Source organism: Mastomys coucha, unplaced genomic scaffold, assembly GCF_008632895.1.
Source record: "Mastomys coucha isolate ucsf_1 unplaced genomic scaffold, UCSF_Mcou_1 pScaffold5, whole genome shotgun sequence".
Taxonomy (NCBI): Eukaryota; Metazoa; Chordata; class Mammalia; order Rodentia; family Muridae; genus Mastomys; species Mastomys coucha.
Genome location: NW_022196911.1, coordinates 65,931,586 through 65,944,844, shown reverse-complemented (window position 1 = coordinate 65,944,844; position 13,259 = coordinate 65,931,586). Strand labels below are relative to the sequence as shown.

At 45.3% G+C, this 13,259-nt stretch overlaps 1 protein-coding gene across 1 annotated transcript; it reads right to left on the bottom strand.

Moving 5' to 3' along the window:
• Nucleotides 1–372: 372 nt before the first annotated feature.
• Nucleotides 373–3,268, bottom strand: Gp1ba (glycoprotein Ib platelet subunit alpha). The gene is made up of 2 exons (XM_031352957.1): nt 3,182–3,268; nt 373–2,984 (listed from the first exon to the last, which is right to left on the bottom strand). The coding sequence occupies exon 2, from the start codon at nt 2,976–2,978 to the stop codon at nt 825–827; it is 2,154 nt and encodes a 717-aa protein (XP_031208817.1). The 5' UTR covers nt 2,979–2,984; nt 3,182–3,268; the 3' UTR covers nt 373–824.
• Nucleotides 3,269–13,259: the final 9,991 nt, after the last annotated feature.

Below are 13,259 nucleotides of genomic sequence, written 5' to 3'. Positions count from 1 at the left end.
CTATCCCAGAGTTGATTCTTGAGGTAGCCTGGTAGGTAGCTAAACCCTGCAGGAGACAAATCACTAAAGTGGAGGTGTCCTACCTGCCTACCTTAAGCTACAACTAGAGGTTAGTTGGGTATTTGGGGTCAGGATGGTAGCAGTTGGGACTTTGGGAATATTTTTGGGGGTGGTGGGTGTTTCGAGACAGGGTTTCTCTGTGTAGCCCTGGCTGTCCTGGAACTCACTCTGTAGACCAGGCTGGCCTTGAACTCAGAAATCCACCTGCCTCTTCCTCCCAAGTGCTGGGATTAAAGGCATGTGCTACCACTGTCCGACAGGAATTCTTGTCACAGGTGTTTCAGCCATTCCCATTTCCCCAGAAATGTTATGTTTTCTTTTTAAAAATATTTTTATTATACAAATGATAACACTGGTAGAAAACCAGAAAATGTTAAACAGGGGAAAAAATACTCATGATACTTAGGGTTATTGCTCCCATCCTGGTTAATGGCTTTCCAAGTTTTCTTCCAAGTGTGAATGAATGGGAACCATGCTCCATTTCTATTTGCTTTTTCTAACTTTTTTTTTTTTTTCTACAAAGTGGTAGCAGTGACCATGTAGCCTAGCAATGTTATAAGCAACATAGGGAGGTTGGTCCTGTGACCACCCAGTTTCATCACCTCACTACCTCTCTTGATTTGTGAGGTCTGGATCTGGGTGCTTAGATATAAAGAGGGGGCTTCAGATAAAGAAGTGAATAGGATGTCCTGTAATGGTCTCAACCTCCCATCCTAGCCAGATCCTAGTAGAGTCCAGTAAAGTCTTAGGATCTCCACTCACTGTCACAGACTATGGCCTGAGTACCTAATGCCCACTGTGCCCAATAGGTCCTGACCACGACCCTGACTCAGAGCTGAGGATCGCCGTCCTGCTACCAGAGGCCCCACACGCCCATTAGGCCTTACCCACAGGAAAAGGCTAGACCGGAAAGTAGGGAGAGATCCTTGAAGGAAGAGCAGCCAGGCCCGGGGCATAGTTACTTGCCTTGGCCTCTGCACCTCCAGGCTTGTGGTGTGTGTGCTTGAGGCCAATGCAGCAGATTGGTCCACATCCAAACTGGGTGGTGTCACACGCCAGATCCAGATCAGCAACAAGATGAGGACCACAGAGGCAAATAGGAGCCAGAGGAGACCCAGAACGTAGAAGCCCAGGGGGAGGAGGCAACAAAAGTCAGAGTTGAGAAAAAGATTGCCTTTGGAAATATCAGAAGTTACTTGAGCCATCTCTTGGAAATTTGGGGAGATGTTCCACTCTGGGATTGTTGTTGTGAATGCTAAGGTAGGGAGTAAAGTAAGCTCTGTGGTAAAAAATTGTTCTAAAATAGTCTTAATTGGGGTAGACTCGGGAGTGGTCAGGGTGGTAGTGAGCACTGGGGAGATAGTGGACACTAGAGTAGTTGGGGTGGCGCTGGGCTCTGGGGTAGTCAGGGTGGCAGTAGTGGGCACTGGGGTGGTGCTGGGTCCCGGGGTAGTCAGGGTGGCAGTAGTGAGCCCTGGGGTGGTGCTGGGCTCTGGGGTAGTCAGGATGGCAGAAGTGGGTACTGGGGTGGTGCTGGGTCCTGGGGTAGTCAGGGTGGCAATAGTGGGTACTGGGGTGGTACTGGGCTCTGGGGTAGTCAGGGTGGCAGTAGTGGGCCCTGGGGTGGTGCTGGGCTCTGGGGTAGTCAGGGTGGCAGTAGTGGGCCCTGGGGTGGTGCTGGGCTCTGGGGTAGTCAGGATGGAGGTGGTAAGCATTGGTTGGATGTTGGGCTTTGGGGTAGCCTGGGTGGAGGTGGGCTCTAGGGTGATTGGAGTGGTGGTGAGTACAGTATTGAGTTTTAGACTGTAGAAAGTTGTGCTAGATTCCATGGTGTCTGGAAGTGTGGTGAAACCTGGGATCTGTGTGTGGGTGAATGTAGATTGTTTCTTAGTGGGTTTGTGAGTTGGAGGCAAAGAAGTCATTTGGCTGTCTCGAGAAGTAGAAGGTGCTGTAGAGAGTAGGCTCCAGTAGGTAGTGTGAGCTTTAGTATTAGTAGAGAACTTGACCTCAGTCCTTGTGGTAGGGGCATCAGGGACATCACTATAGTCATCGTAGTCTGTGTCACCACCACTAGTAGGGCAGCCCTTCCCTGGGTAGGAGTAGACAGGAGCATTGTCTAAGTTGGCACATCGTACACTGGCCACATTAGGAGTCATGGCCTTGACATCCACACCCTCCTTCCATAAGTAGACATTGTTGGCATTGTCCTGGAGCCACTGACGGAAGTAGAGGATTTCACAATCACAATACCAGCTGTTGGCATGGAGAAAAACAAAAGGCAAGAGGAGGGTCCCAAAGAAGCCCTTTGGTATTGTGCGGAGCCAGTTTCTTTGAAGGTAGAGGGTGTCAAGTTCCTCCAGCTCATCTAGGAGCCCAGGGGGCAGCTCACGCAATTTGTTGTTGGCCAGATTGAGTTTCCTCAGCTTGGTTGTGGGCACCAAGAGCCCAGGGGGCAGACTCTTAAGATCATTGTTCTGCAAGTAGAGCTCATTGAGTTGGCTCAGGCCTTCCAGGGCATCAGGAGACAGCGAGCCCAACTTGTTGAAGGAGACGTCTAGAGTAGTGAGTGCAGGCAATGCCCGTCCTAGGGAGGGCAGACTTTTCAGGTTATTGTGAGATAAGTCCAGGGTTTCCAGCTTTAACAGTTTAGCATTGGTCTCCAAGCTGGTCAGCTCACATTTATCCAGGTATAGATGAGTGAGGTGAGTGAAATGCACCAGGGATGCTATGGAGAAGGTACCCAGTTGGTTTGCGCCCAGGTGGAGGATGCCTGTGTCTGCTGGCAAGTCTGCAGGCAATGCTGTCAGCTTCTTGTTCTCACAGTTTACCTCCAGCAGGCTGGTCACTTTGGAGTTATCACAAGTGGCCTGGGAATGTAAGGGACTCGGCAGCAGGAACAGCAAGATGAGGAGAGCCATATGAACCTGTGGGCAAAGGGATGCCACCCATTACATCATTTTCCCAGGTTCTAGCCCTTTACTGCTGTAGTTCTCAGGATCCCATCTAGAAACAGCTTCCACACCTCCCAGACTTTTCTCTCATCTTCCACCCCTGCCTCCAGTCCTTGGTTCTTATTCCCTCCTTAGATCCTCCTCCACCTCTGGTCCCAGCCCCAGCTTACAGTCAGGCAGAAAGACCTCTGAAGGCACAGAGCTTCTTCCAGGGTATGACTCCCTCCGTCCTTCTCTCTACTAGCTGTAAGGAGAGCCAGGCCAAGAGCAGGAAGGAGATAGAGATGGGGAGGAAATGGCAACCTGATAATCAGCTCCTGCGACCCAGGGAACAGTCTCCCTTGTGGGAACAGGCTCTTATCACCTCTCTCCAAACTTTCCCTAAAGCCCTCCTTTTGGTTTTACATTTCCCACTTTCCTTCCACCCTGGGGAGACCTAGAGACTCTGCAGTCCCCAACCACCAGCATTCAAAAGTCCCTTTGCATGCTGCCTCTCTTCTCCATAGCAGTTCTCAGAAATGTCCAGTTCTCCTCTGCTTCCTTACACTCCACTGCCACCTTACCTACCCTAAGCTGAGCCCCTCCCCAATCTGAGGACTGCTGGCATTCTATTCTGCATACCCTGGGCACGTGACTGGTATTCTCTAAACTGTTTTTGCAGCCTCCATACTCAGAATTATTTCTGGTGATGTGACAAGTGGCACTCATTTCCTTGGTTTTTCTCTTACCTGTGTGGTTGGTCCTCCTCAGACTCCTCTGTGGCTCCCTCTTCCTCGAGCTTTCTGGAGCAGTAAACCTGCTTCCAGAGTATTCATAGGTTTTTGTAACATAAACCTGTCAGTGCCTGACCACTTCTGCCTTAGACTTAAGTCTTTATCTCTAGTCTAGACCCTATTTCCGGAGGCCTAAATACTTAACATTAGATTGTCACTTGGAGTTCTCTTCTTACATGTTCTTCAAGTATAGAAACAGTGTACATCACTGAGAGGTTCTGACAGGAAGGTCATGAGTTGAAGCCAGCCTGGGCTACAAAAGAAAACCCTTCTCATAAAAAAAAATATTAAAAAATCAAGTTCATTATACAAATAACTTCACAGGACTGTCTGCAATACCAAGCCATGAAAAACAGGCAGGAAGGTCATGAGTTCAGGGCCATCCTGAGCTGTAAACTAAGACCTTAAACCAAACAAAAAAGAAGCCCTGCTGGGCAGTGGTGGCGCATGCCTTTAATTCCAGCACTTGGGAGGCAGAGGCAGGCGGATTTCTGAGTTTGAGGCCAGCCTGGTTTACAGAGGTAAGTTCGAGGATAGCCAGGGCTACACAGAGAAACCTGTCTTAAAAAACCAAAACTAAAACCAAAAAAAAAAAAAGCCCCAAGAAAAATAGCTTCTCCTCCTCTTGTCCACACTACTCAGTCACCAGGTCCTTTTAGACACTTCCTGATACTTCCTCCACCTTAATGCCCTGCTGTCAAGCCCTCCTGATTTTAACTCTTGTCTCTTTCACATACTTCCATCTCCCACTCCCCAGTCCAAGGCACTATCTTCTTTGCTGCAGTGGCCTTCTGGTTGGTTTCTGAATTTTCTTTTTTCTTTTTCCTTTTTTTTGTTTTTTTGTTTTGTTTGTTTATTTTGTTGTTGTTTGTTTTTCCAGTCAGGGTTTCTCTGTGTAGTCCTGGCTGTCCTGGAACTCACTCTGTAGACCAGGCTGGCCTGGAACTCAGAAATACCCTTGCCTCTGCCTCTGCCTCCCAAGTCCTGGAATTAAAGGCGTGTGCCACTGCCCAGCTTTTTTTTTTTTTTTAAATTAATTAATTAATTTATTTATTTTGGTTTTTCAAAACAGGGTTTTTCTGTGTAGCCCTGGCTGTCCTGGTACTCGCTCTGTAGACCAGGCTGGCCTGGAACTCAGAAATCTACCTGTCTCTGCCTCCCAAGTGCTGGGATTAAAGGTGTGTACCACCAGCACCCAGGTTTCTGAATTTTCTAACTTCCCTTCTATTTCCCCTGGGAGAACTGCAAATTTGCTAATCTGTCAACTACTAGAATTCACCAGTGCCTTTTGACAGCTCTCAGGAGGCAATCTGAAGTACCTAGAAGGGCCTTTAGGAGCCTACAAAATCTGAAACTTGCCCATCTACCTGCTCAGTCCCATTGTTCAGTGCTTTGCCCTCTCCTGATCATTCTCTCTCATACTGAACTTTCACTCGTTGTCTTCTTTCTAACTCTTACATATCTGGCAAGTTCCAGCTCAGAATTCATTCCTCTGGAAACTCTATTTTGATTTTGCAAGCCTGGGTTAGTTGTCTGTTACAGAAAGTCAGCCATCATGTCTGTGGGGCCACTGCCCCATCTAATGATTAAAGATCTTACCTTCCGGGAAGGGGTATTGTATACGTGAGCCTGCCTCTCTGCTTACTGCTGACTGAACACTGGCTAGATACAAGCCAGATGCAGCTAATTCATAGACTTGCCACTAATATAATTTGCTACATGGAGCAACTAAGTATCAAGAGATCAGACAGAAGGTTGCACTGGTGGAAGCTATCATGGTGAATCTTTGAAGATGTTTTCTCTACTGTGTTGCTATCTGTTTTCAGATATAAGCCAAAGGAAAGGGTACATTACCTAGGCCAGATACAGTGCTGCACATCTTTAATCACAGCACTTTTGTAAAAATAAATAAATAAATAAAAAACATTGGCTAGAGCCAGGCAGTGAGCTACATGTCTGTAGCCTTGGTTAATTTGTAGGCTGAGGTTGGAGTTTGACTCCAGCCTGGGCAAAAGAGCAATACTCTGTCTTTTATTTTAAACACTGCATGTGGTGGTCCATATCTGTAATTCCAGCAACTGTGAGGAGGTTATGGCAGGAGGATTGCTAAAATGAGGTCAGTTTGGGCTACATGAGTTTGAGGCCAGCTTGGACTACATAATAAGATTCTGCCTCAATCCCCAAAGGAAAACATTGGCTACCTCAAAGACTTTCTGGGCAGAAAAGCCAGACATGGAATTACGTGGCCAGGAACAGTGCCCAGAACCATGCTGTAGAACCAGTCTGGTGAGCATAACTGCCCATGGTGCAAGACCAAGTCACTAAAGAGTGCGTCTGCCCAGCTGCTGAGAGAGCCAGATATTGTTCCACAACCTCCAATGTTTCAAGGACTCCCACACTGTCCCTCTTTCTCTGTGATTATGAACGAAAGCAAACCTGAATGTAAGTCTGATTGGTATGCCTGTGACCCAACTGCCAAGAAAGCCTAGGAAGGCAAAGTTTTAGTTATTGTCAGCTTCTGAAATAGGGTGCATGCTCTGTTTCTTCAAAGATACTAAGTTAAAGAACAAACATGAAAGAGGTTCATGTTCTCTGTACCTAAGTAGTCCTGTATTTTACTCTACAGGGTCAGTTCCTGTACCAGGATCCTTGCTTTGGTCATGAAGTAACAATAAGGTTCCTGCCTTAGTGCACAAGTGCAGAAACAATGGGTAATTGATTGATGACATTTTCATTTCTTTATTGTATAAAGTTGGGAGTACACATACCAGAACGCCTGTGTAGAAACAGAGGACAACTTGTAGGAGGGACAACTTTCTTTCTACCATGTGGGTCCCAGGAGAATCCTACATGGGTCACCAGGTTTGGTGGCAAATTCCTTTTACTTGATGAGCCATCTTGCCAGCCCTGATTTATATTCCTAATAGAATGATCTATTTCACTTAGATGTTCAAATTTATTATTACATTTATACTTTGAATAATGTATAGTTATTATATCTGTGTATGTATATGTTGTGTATACATGTGCTCACATGTCACAGAACATATGTAGAGGCAGAGGACAGCTGTGTAGAATCAATTCTCTCCTACCTTTCTGTGGGATCCAGGGGTCAAACAAACTCCGTTCATGAAGCCTGCATGGCAAGCATTTACCCAGTGAGACATTTTGATACCCATTATGCTTTCTTCACTTGTCCAAACTTCCACATCTAGGAAGTAGAGATGGTTCACTCAGAGTCTCAGTGTTGTTTTTTGGTACCCCTCCTCTAGGAATACTACCATCATCCCATCGGATTTTATGCTGGCTAGCTTGCTTAGATCCAGGTATACTATGTGAAGTGAGTGGAAGACAGCAGGGATGGGCAACTTGGAGGAGGTGAGCAGTGACCTGGAAAAAAAAAAGTGGTGTCTGTGGATATGCACAGTACTATCTGCTTTGGTTTGCCTTGTTCACTCTTACACCTGGAGAGATGGCTTAGCTTGTAACAGTGCCACTGCTCTTTTTGTTTGTTTGTTTTTGTTTTTGTTTTTGTTTTTTTCGAGACAGGGTTTCTCTGTATAACCGTGGCTGTCCTGGAACTCACTCTGTAGACCAGGCTGGCCTCGAACTCAGAACTCAGAAATCCACTTGCCTCTGCCTCCCAAGTGCTGGGATTAAAGGCATGCGCCACCATCACCCGGCCAGTGCCACTGCTCTTGAAGAGGACTGGAGTTCGGTTCTCAGAATCCATAGTGGGCAGCTTAGAAATGACTTTAACTTCCTTTCTAGATGATGGACCCCTCTTCCATCTTCCAAAGGCTGGAAGATCCTCTGGGAACTGGTGTTACAGACAGTTGTGAGCTGTCATGTAGGTGCTGGGAATTAAATTTGGTTTCTTTGCAGTGGCAACCAGTGTTCTTAAGACCTGAGTAATCTCTGTAGCTGTTTTCTTGCTTTTGAGAAAGAGTCTTATTGTATAATACTAGCTAGCCTGGAATGCTTTGTAGTCCCTGTAAAATACCAATGCCCATATTAAAATTTTTTTTTTTATTTTTTATTTTTTTTTTTTGAGATAGGGTTTCTCTGTGTAGCCCTGTGTGTCCTGGAACACACTCTGTAGACCAGGCTAGCCTCAGACTCAGAAATCTGCCTGCCTCTGCCTCCTAAGTGCTGGGATTAAAAGTGTGCACCACCACTGCACGACTTTTTTCCCCCCCTGAGACAGGGTTTCTCTGTGTAGCCTTGGCTGTCCTGGAACTCACTCTGTAGACCAGGCTGGCCTCGAACTCAGAACTCAGAAATCCGCCTGCCTCTGCCTCCCAAGTGCTGGGATTAAAGGTGTGCACCACCACTGCCTGGTGCATGACTTTTTTTTTTTTTTTTAAAGATTTATTTATTTTATTTATATTAGTACACTGTAGCTGTCTTCAGACACACCAGAAACCAGAAGAGGGCATCAGATCACATTACAGATGATGTGAGCTGCCATGTGGTTGCTGGGAATTGAGCTCAGGACCTCTGGAAGAGCAGTCAGTGCTCTTAACCACTGAGCCATCTCTCCAGCCCATAAAAAAAAATTAAAGTGTATATTTTAAAAATTTTTCCTTTTTTTTTAATATAGAGTTCCACTGTGTACCCTTGGCTATCCTGGAACTTGCTATATAGGCCAGGCTGGTTTTTTAGGTCTTTTTTTGATTGTTTTCTTTTTTTAAATTTTTAAAATTATTTCATGTTATACATATAGGTGTTTTGCTTCCACATGTGTATGTATTAGATGCATGTAATGGTACTCATCGTGGCAAGAGGATCTCTGTGAGTTCGAGGCCAGCCAGGTCTACACAGTGAGTTCCAGGCCAGCTAGGGCTATAGTGAGACCCTGTCTCAAAACACAAAAACAAAACCTAAAACAAAAAACAAAAACAAAAAAAAAATCATCAGTCTGTATGCCCTTCATTTTCTTCCTTTTGCACTGGCGAGAAGTTGCAGACCTTGTGGAATAAGAGCCCTACTGCCTGGCTCCTGAGCTTGGGAGGGAATGTCATCATGAAGTGTGACATTTGCAGTTGTGTTTGTATAGATAGTCTTTGTTAGGTTTAGCAGGTCCCACTCCGTTCCTTCCTTTCTGTTCCTGCCGAGCACTCTCTCCCAGCCCCCTTAAGTCCTGGCTGACAGTATTACTGTTGCTAATTCTTTCTCTACCTCTACCCATTGTAGAAGCATGTCAGCTTTCTCACTTGTATTGGCATTTCAGCCCTTTGAAGATTTTGCATAATGCTTAGTATATTCTCTTAGATATATTTAGAAAAACATCAGGCCAGGCTATGGTGGTACATGCCTTTAATCTCAGTGTTTTGGGAGACAGAGGTAGGCGGATCTCTGGAGTCCAGCCTTGTCTACAGAGTGAATTCCAGGACAACCAGGACTACACAGAGAAACCCTGCCTTAAACAAACAAACAAACAAGAAGAATAGAGGATGGCCTGGCATGGTAAAGCACACCTTTAGTTCCAGCACTTTGGAGGCAAAGGCAAGCATATCTCTGTGAGTTCAAAGCCAGCCTGCTTTTTACATAGTGAGGTCTAGGGCATAAAGAGACCCTGTCTCAAGAAAACAAACAAACAACAAAAACAGACAATCAATATTTTAGGGCCTATCTTTTTTGTTTGTTTGGATTTTATTTTGTTGTTGTTGTTGTTTTAAAGATGTATTTATTTATTTTACATATGTGAGTACACATATGGCTTATACTTCCAGGTCACAGTTCATCACTGAGATGAGTCATAAGGAGCTGAAACAGGAACTTGAAGTAGAAACCATGAATTTGCTGGTGGCTTGATTCTCCCGATCCCTGGTAGGCTCAGGCATAGCTAGCTTTTATTTTTTTCTTTTTATTTATGCATGTATGTGTGAACCTATATTAATCACATGTTCAGGAGCCCTCTGAGGCCAAAAGAAGGCCCCAGATCCCCTTGATCTGGAGTTACAGATGATCTTCCTGCCTCAGTCTCTAGACTGTTGGATTTTCTGGAAGCACCACCAGGCATGGTTATAAATGGTTAGTCTCCTTTATCAGCCTAGAGTACTCATGGCTTTTGTTTTCAGTGTATTTTCCCAGGTATTATTTCTCCTCTTCTTCTTATTTCCTACCATACTCCCCAGCTCTCTGGGGCAGAAAAATCATTGAAACCAGGAGTTGGAAACTAGCCTGGGCAAAACATCAGACCCCATCTAAAAGAGACAGAGGAGCAGGGGGGAGGGAGGGCAATAGAAAGGACAGAAGTGGGGAAAAATGGGGTTTAAGGGATCAATTCTGAGTCCGAATAAAAGTCACTTATGTGTCAAGTGAAGTGTTTCCAGGTGTTTGCATGGCTGAGTCACTAATTAAGCTGAGTCTGGAGATCTCCTTGAAGTCTCTCTGGACTCTAAACAGGGGCAGTCTCTCAGCAGAGCTTTCCTGCTTCTCTTGGCTTTAGCTCTGGGTCAAGTCTGGGAGGAAAGCTGTACTTTGCTCACTCAGGGCCGGATTAGTTATTGTATAAAGTCCTACAGCCCCCGCCCACGCCTCAGGACATTTGCTTTCTCTGTGGCTTATTTTGCTGTTTTTGTTTGCTTGCTTGTTTTGAAGCAGTGTCTTGCTCTGTAGTCCAGGCTGACCTCAAATTCAAGATCCTCCTGCCTCAGTCTCAAGTGCTAGCATTATATTTGCCACCACACTCAGCTTTAGATCTGACTTTCTATATTTCTGCTAATGTCATTTTATTACAATGCACTTTGGTGGGGGGCAGATTACAGATTCAGGGACTAGGATTGAATTTAGAGATTTGTTTTGAAGGTTTATTTATTTTTGTTTTATATATGTTTGCCTGCATGTATGTGTGTCTGGTGCCCTCTGGGGGTCAGAAGAGGGCATAAACAGAACCTGTACAATAACCATACCAGTTGACTTGGTGTTGATGGAGAAATTTCACAAGGCCCCACTCCTAGATGGAAGGCTACAGTCAATGGCTGCTGAGGAGGGAGAATGACTTTTCTCCAGGGATGAGGCCCCTGTTTGGTTATCCAAGCCAAGTGGTAAACCCTAAACATATGCACATAGGAGCAGCCCTACATGGACAAGAGAACTTGTTCTTGCAAGGGACCTGAGTTTGACTCTTTGCACCTACCTGGTGGCTTACAACTGTCTGTAACTCCATTTACAGGGGACCCAGTGCCCTCTTCTTATCCTTCTGAGCACAAGGCATGTACATGGTGCACATGCATACATAAAATGAATTTTCTTTCTTTCTTTCTTTTTGTTTTTTGTTTTTTTGTTTGTTTGTTTTTTTTTTTTTTTTTTTTTTTTTTTTTTTTTTTTTTGAGACAGGGTTTCTCTGTGTAGCCCTGATTGTCCTGGAACTCACTCTGTAGACCAGCCTGGCCTTGAATTCAGAAATCTACCTAATCCGCCTTCCAAGTGCTAGAGTTAAAAGCATGAGCCACCACTGCCCGGCATAAAATGAAATTTTCTTTCTTTCTTTCTTTCTTTCTTTTTTTTTTTTTGGTTTTTTGAGACAGGGTTTCTCTGTGTAGCCCTGGTTGTCCTGGAACTCACTCTGTAGACTAGGCTGGCCTCGAACTCAGAAATCCACCTAATCTGCCTCCCAAGTGCTGGGATTAAAGGCGTGAGCCACCACTGCCCGGCCAAAGTGAAATTTTAAAACTTCTTTCTCTATAGGGTAAGGGGATGGTTCTGGTTAAGAGTACTGATTGTTCTTACAGAGGATGTGTGTTCAATTTCTAGCATCCACATGGTGGCTCACAACCATCTGTAACTCCAGTTCTGACTTCCATGGACACATGGTACATTGACATACATGCAGGCAAAACATTCATACACATAAAATAAATCTTTAAAAAAAATCCTCAGCCGGGCAGTGGTGGCACACTCCTTTAATCCCAGCACTTGGGAGGCAAAAGCAGGTGGATTTCTGAGCTCTAGGCCAGCCTGGTCTACAGAGTGAGTTCCAGGACAGCCAGGGCTACACAGAGAAACCCTGTCTCAAAAAAAAAAAAAAAAAAAAAAAAAAAAAAAAAAAAAAAAAAAGGAAGGAAGAAAGAAAGCAGGCCTAATGAGCAGAGCCACAGTGCTCAGCTTCTTGGAGAAGTCAGAAGGAATCCAGTTTTGGGGTCATCTGGAGGCCTAGGAGCCATGGAGCCATCAGGGTGGGTTTCCAAGTTGTGTGGGCCTCCTGTTATCACAAAGGCCTTTAAAGGTCCTTATTAAATCCAGCCTACTTCACCATTAAAAACAGATATGCTTTAATGTCTTGTTATTTTTTCTAAACAGCTCCCCTTTCTTTTTTCCCCTTTTTGTTTTTCTGTCTCTCTGTCTCTATGTCTTTATCACTGTCTCTCTCCCTCACCCCCTCTCATTTCTCTCACTACATAGCCCTCTATATAGCCCTGCCCGTCCTAGAACTTACTACATAAACCAGGCTGACCTCAAACTCACAGAGATCTTCCTGTCTGTACCTTCTGGAATTAAAGGCGATGCTCGTTTTGTTGTTGTTGTTTGGTTTTTTTCGAGACAGGGTTTCTCTGTATAGCCCTGGCTGTCCTGGAACTCACTCTGTAGACCAGGCTGGCCTCGAACTTAGAAATCAGCCAGCCTCTGCCTCCCAAGTGCTGGGATTAAAGGTGTGTGCCACCACCGCCCGGCTGTTGTTTTAAAGTTATTTCATTGATTGTGTGTGTGTGTGTGTGTGTGTGTGTGTGTGTGTGTGTGTGTGTGTGTGCCACACGGCGTGTGTGGAGTCAGAGGACAACTCTGAGAGCTGATTTTCATCTTTCACCTTGCTGAGTCTTGTTTCTGCTGCTCTACTGGTTCCAAAGGTCAAACTCTGGTCTTTAGGCTTGTGCATCAAATGCCTGTTTATCTGCCGACCCATCTACGGCCACGTTTGTTTTTTAAGACAGAGTCTCATCACTTCATCTAGGCTGACCTTGAACACACTAGTCTCAAGATCATAGGGATGGATGGACCTTCCTGCCCCAGTCTCCAGAATTGGATTATAGCTTTTATGGTTGGTTTCAATATCCACTTGCCACAAATTAGAATCATCTGAGTTGAGAGCTTCACCTGAAGACCTGTCTTGACTGCCTTGACTAGAGTGGAAGACCTACCCTGATTGTGAACAGGGCCTTCAGGCAACAGTCCAGAGAAATAGGATATTCAGAAGGGCATTCATTCTCTTTCCTAGTGCTTGATTGGCCTTCCTGTCCCCAATTCCTGTTTCTGCTGATGATGATCCCTTCCTTGATAGTAGAGTCACCATTCCAAGCCTTCATAGTGGAAGGGACCACCAGCTCCCAAAGAACTTTCAACTTTCTAGCACTGGATTGGGAATACTGAAGCATCCCATCTCAAAGACTGAGTTAAGTACCAGCTTCAGCCGGGCGGTGGTGGTGCACGCCTTTAATCCCAGCACTTGGGAGGCAGAGGCAGGCAGATTTCT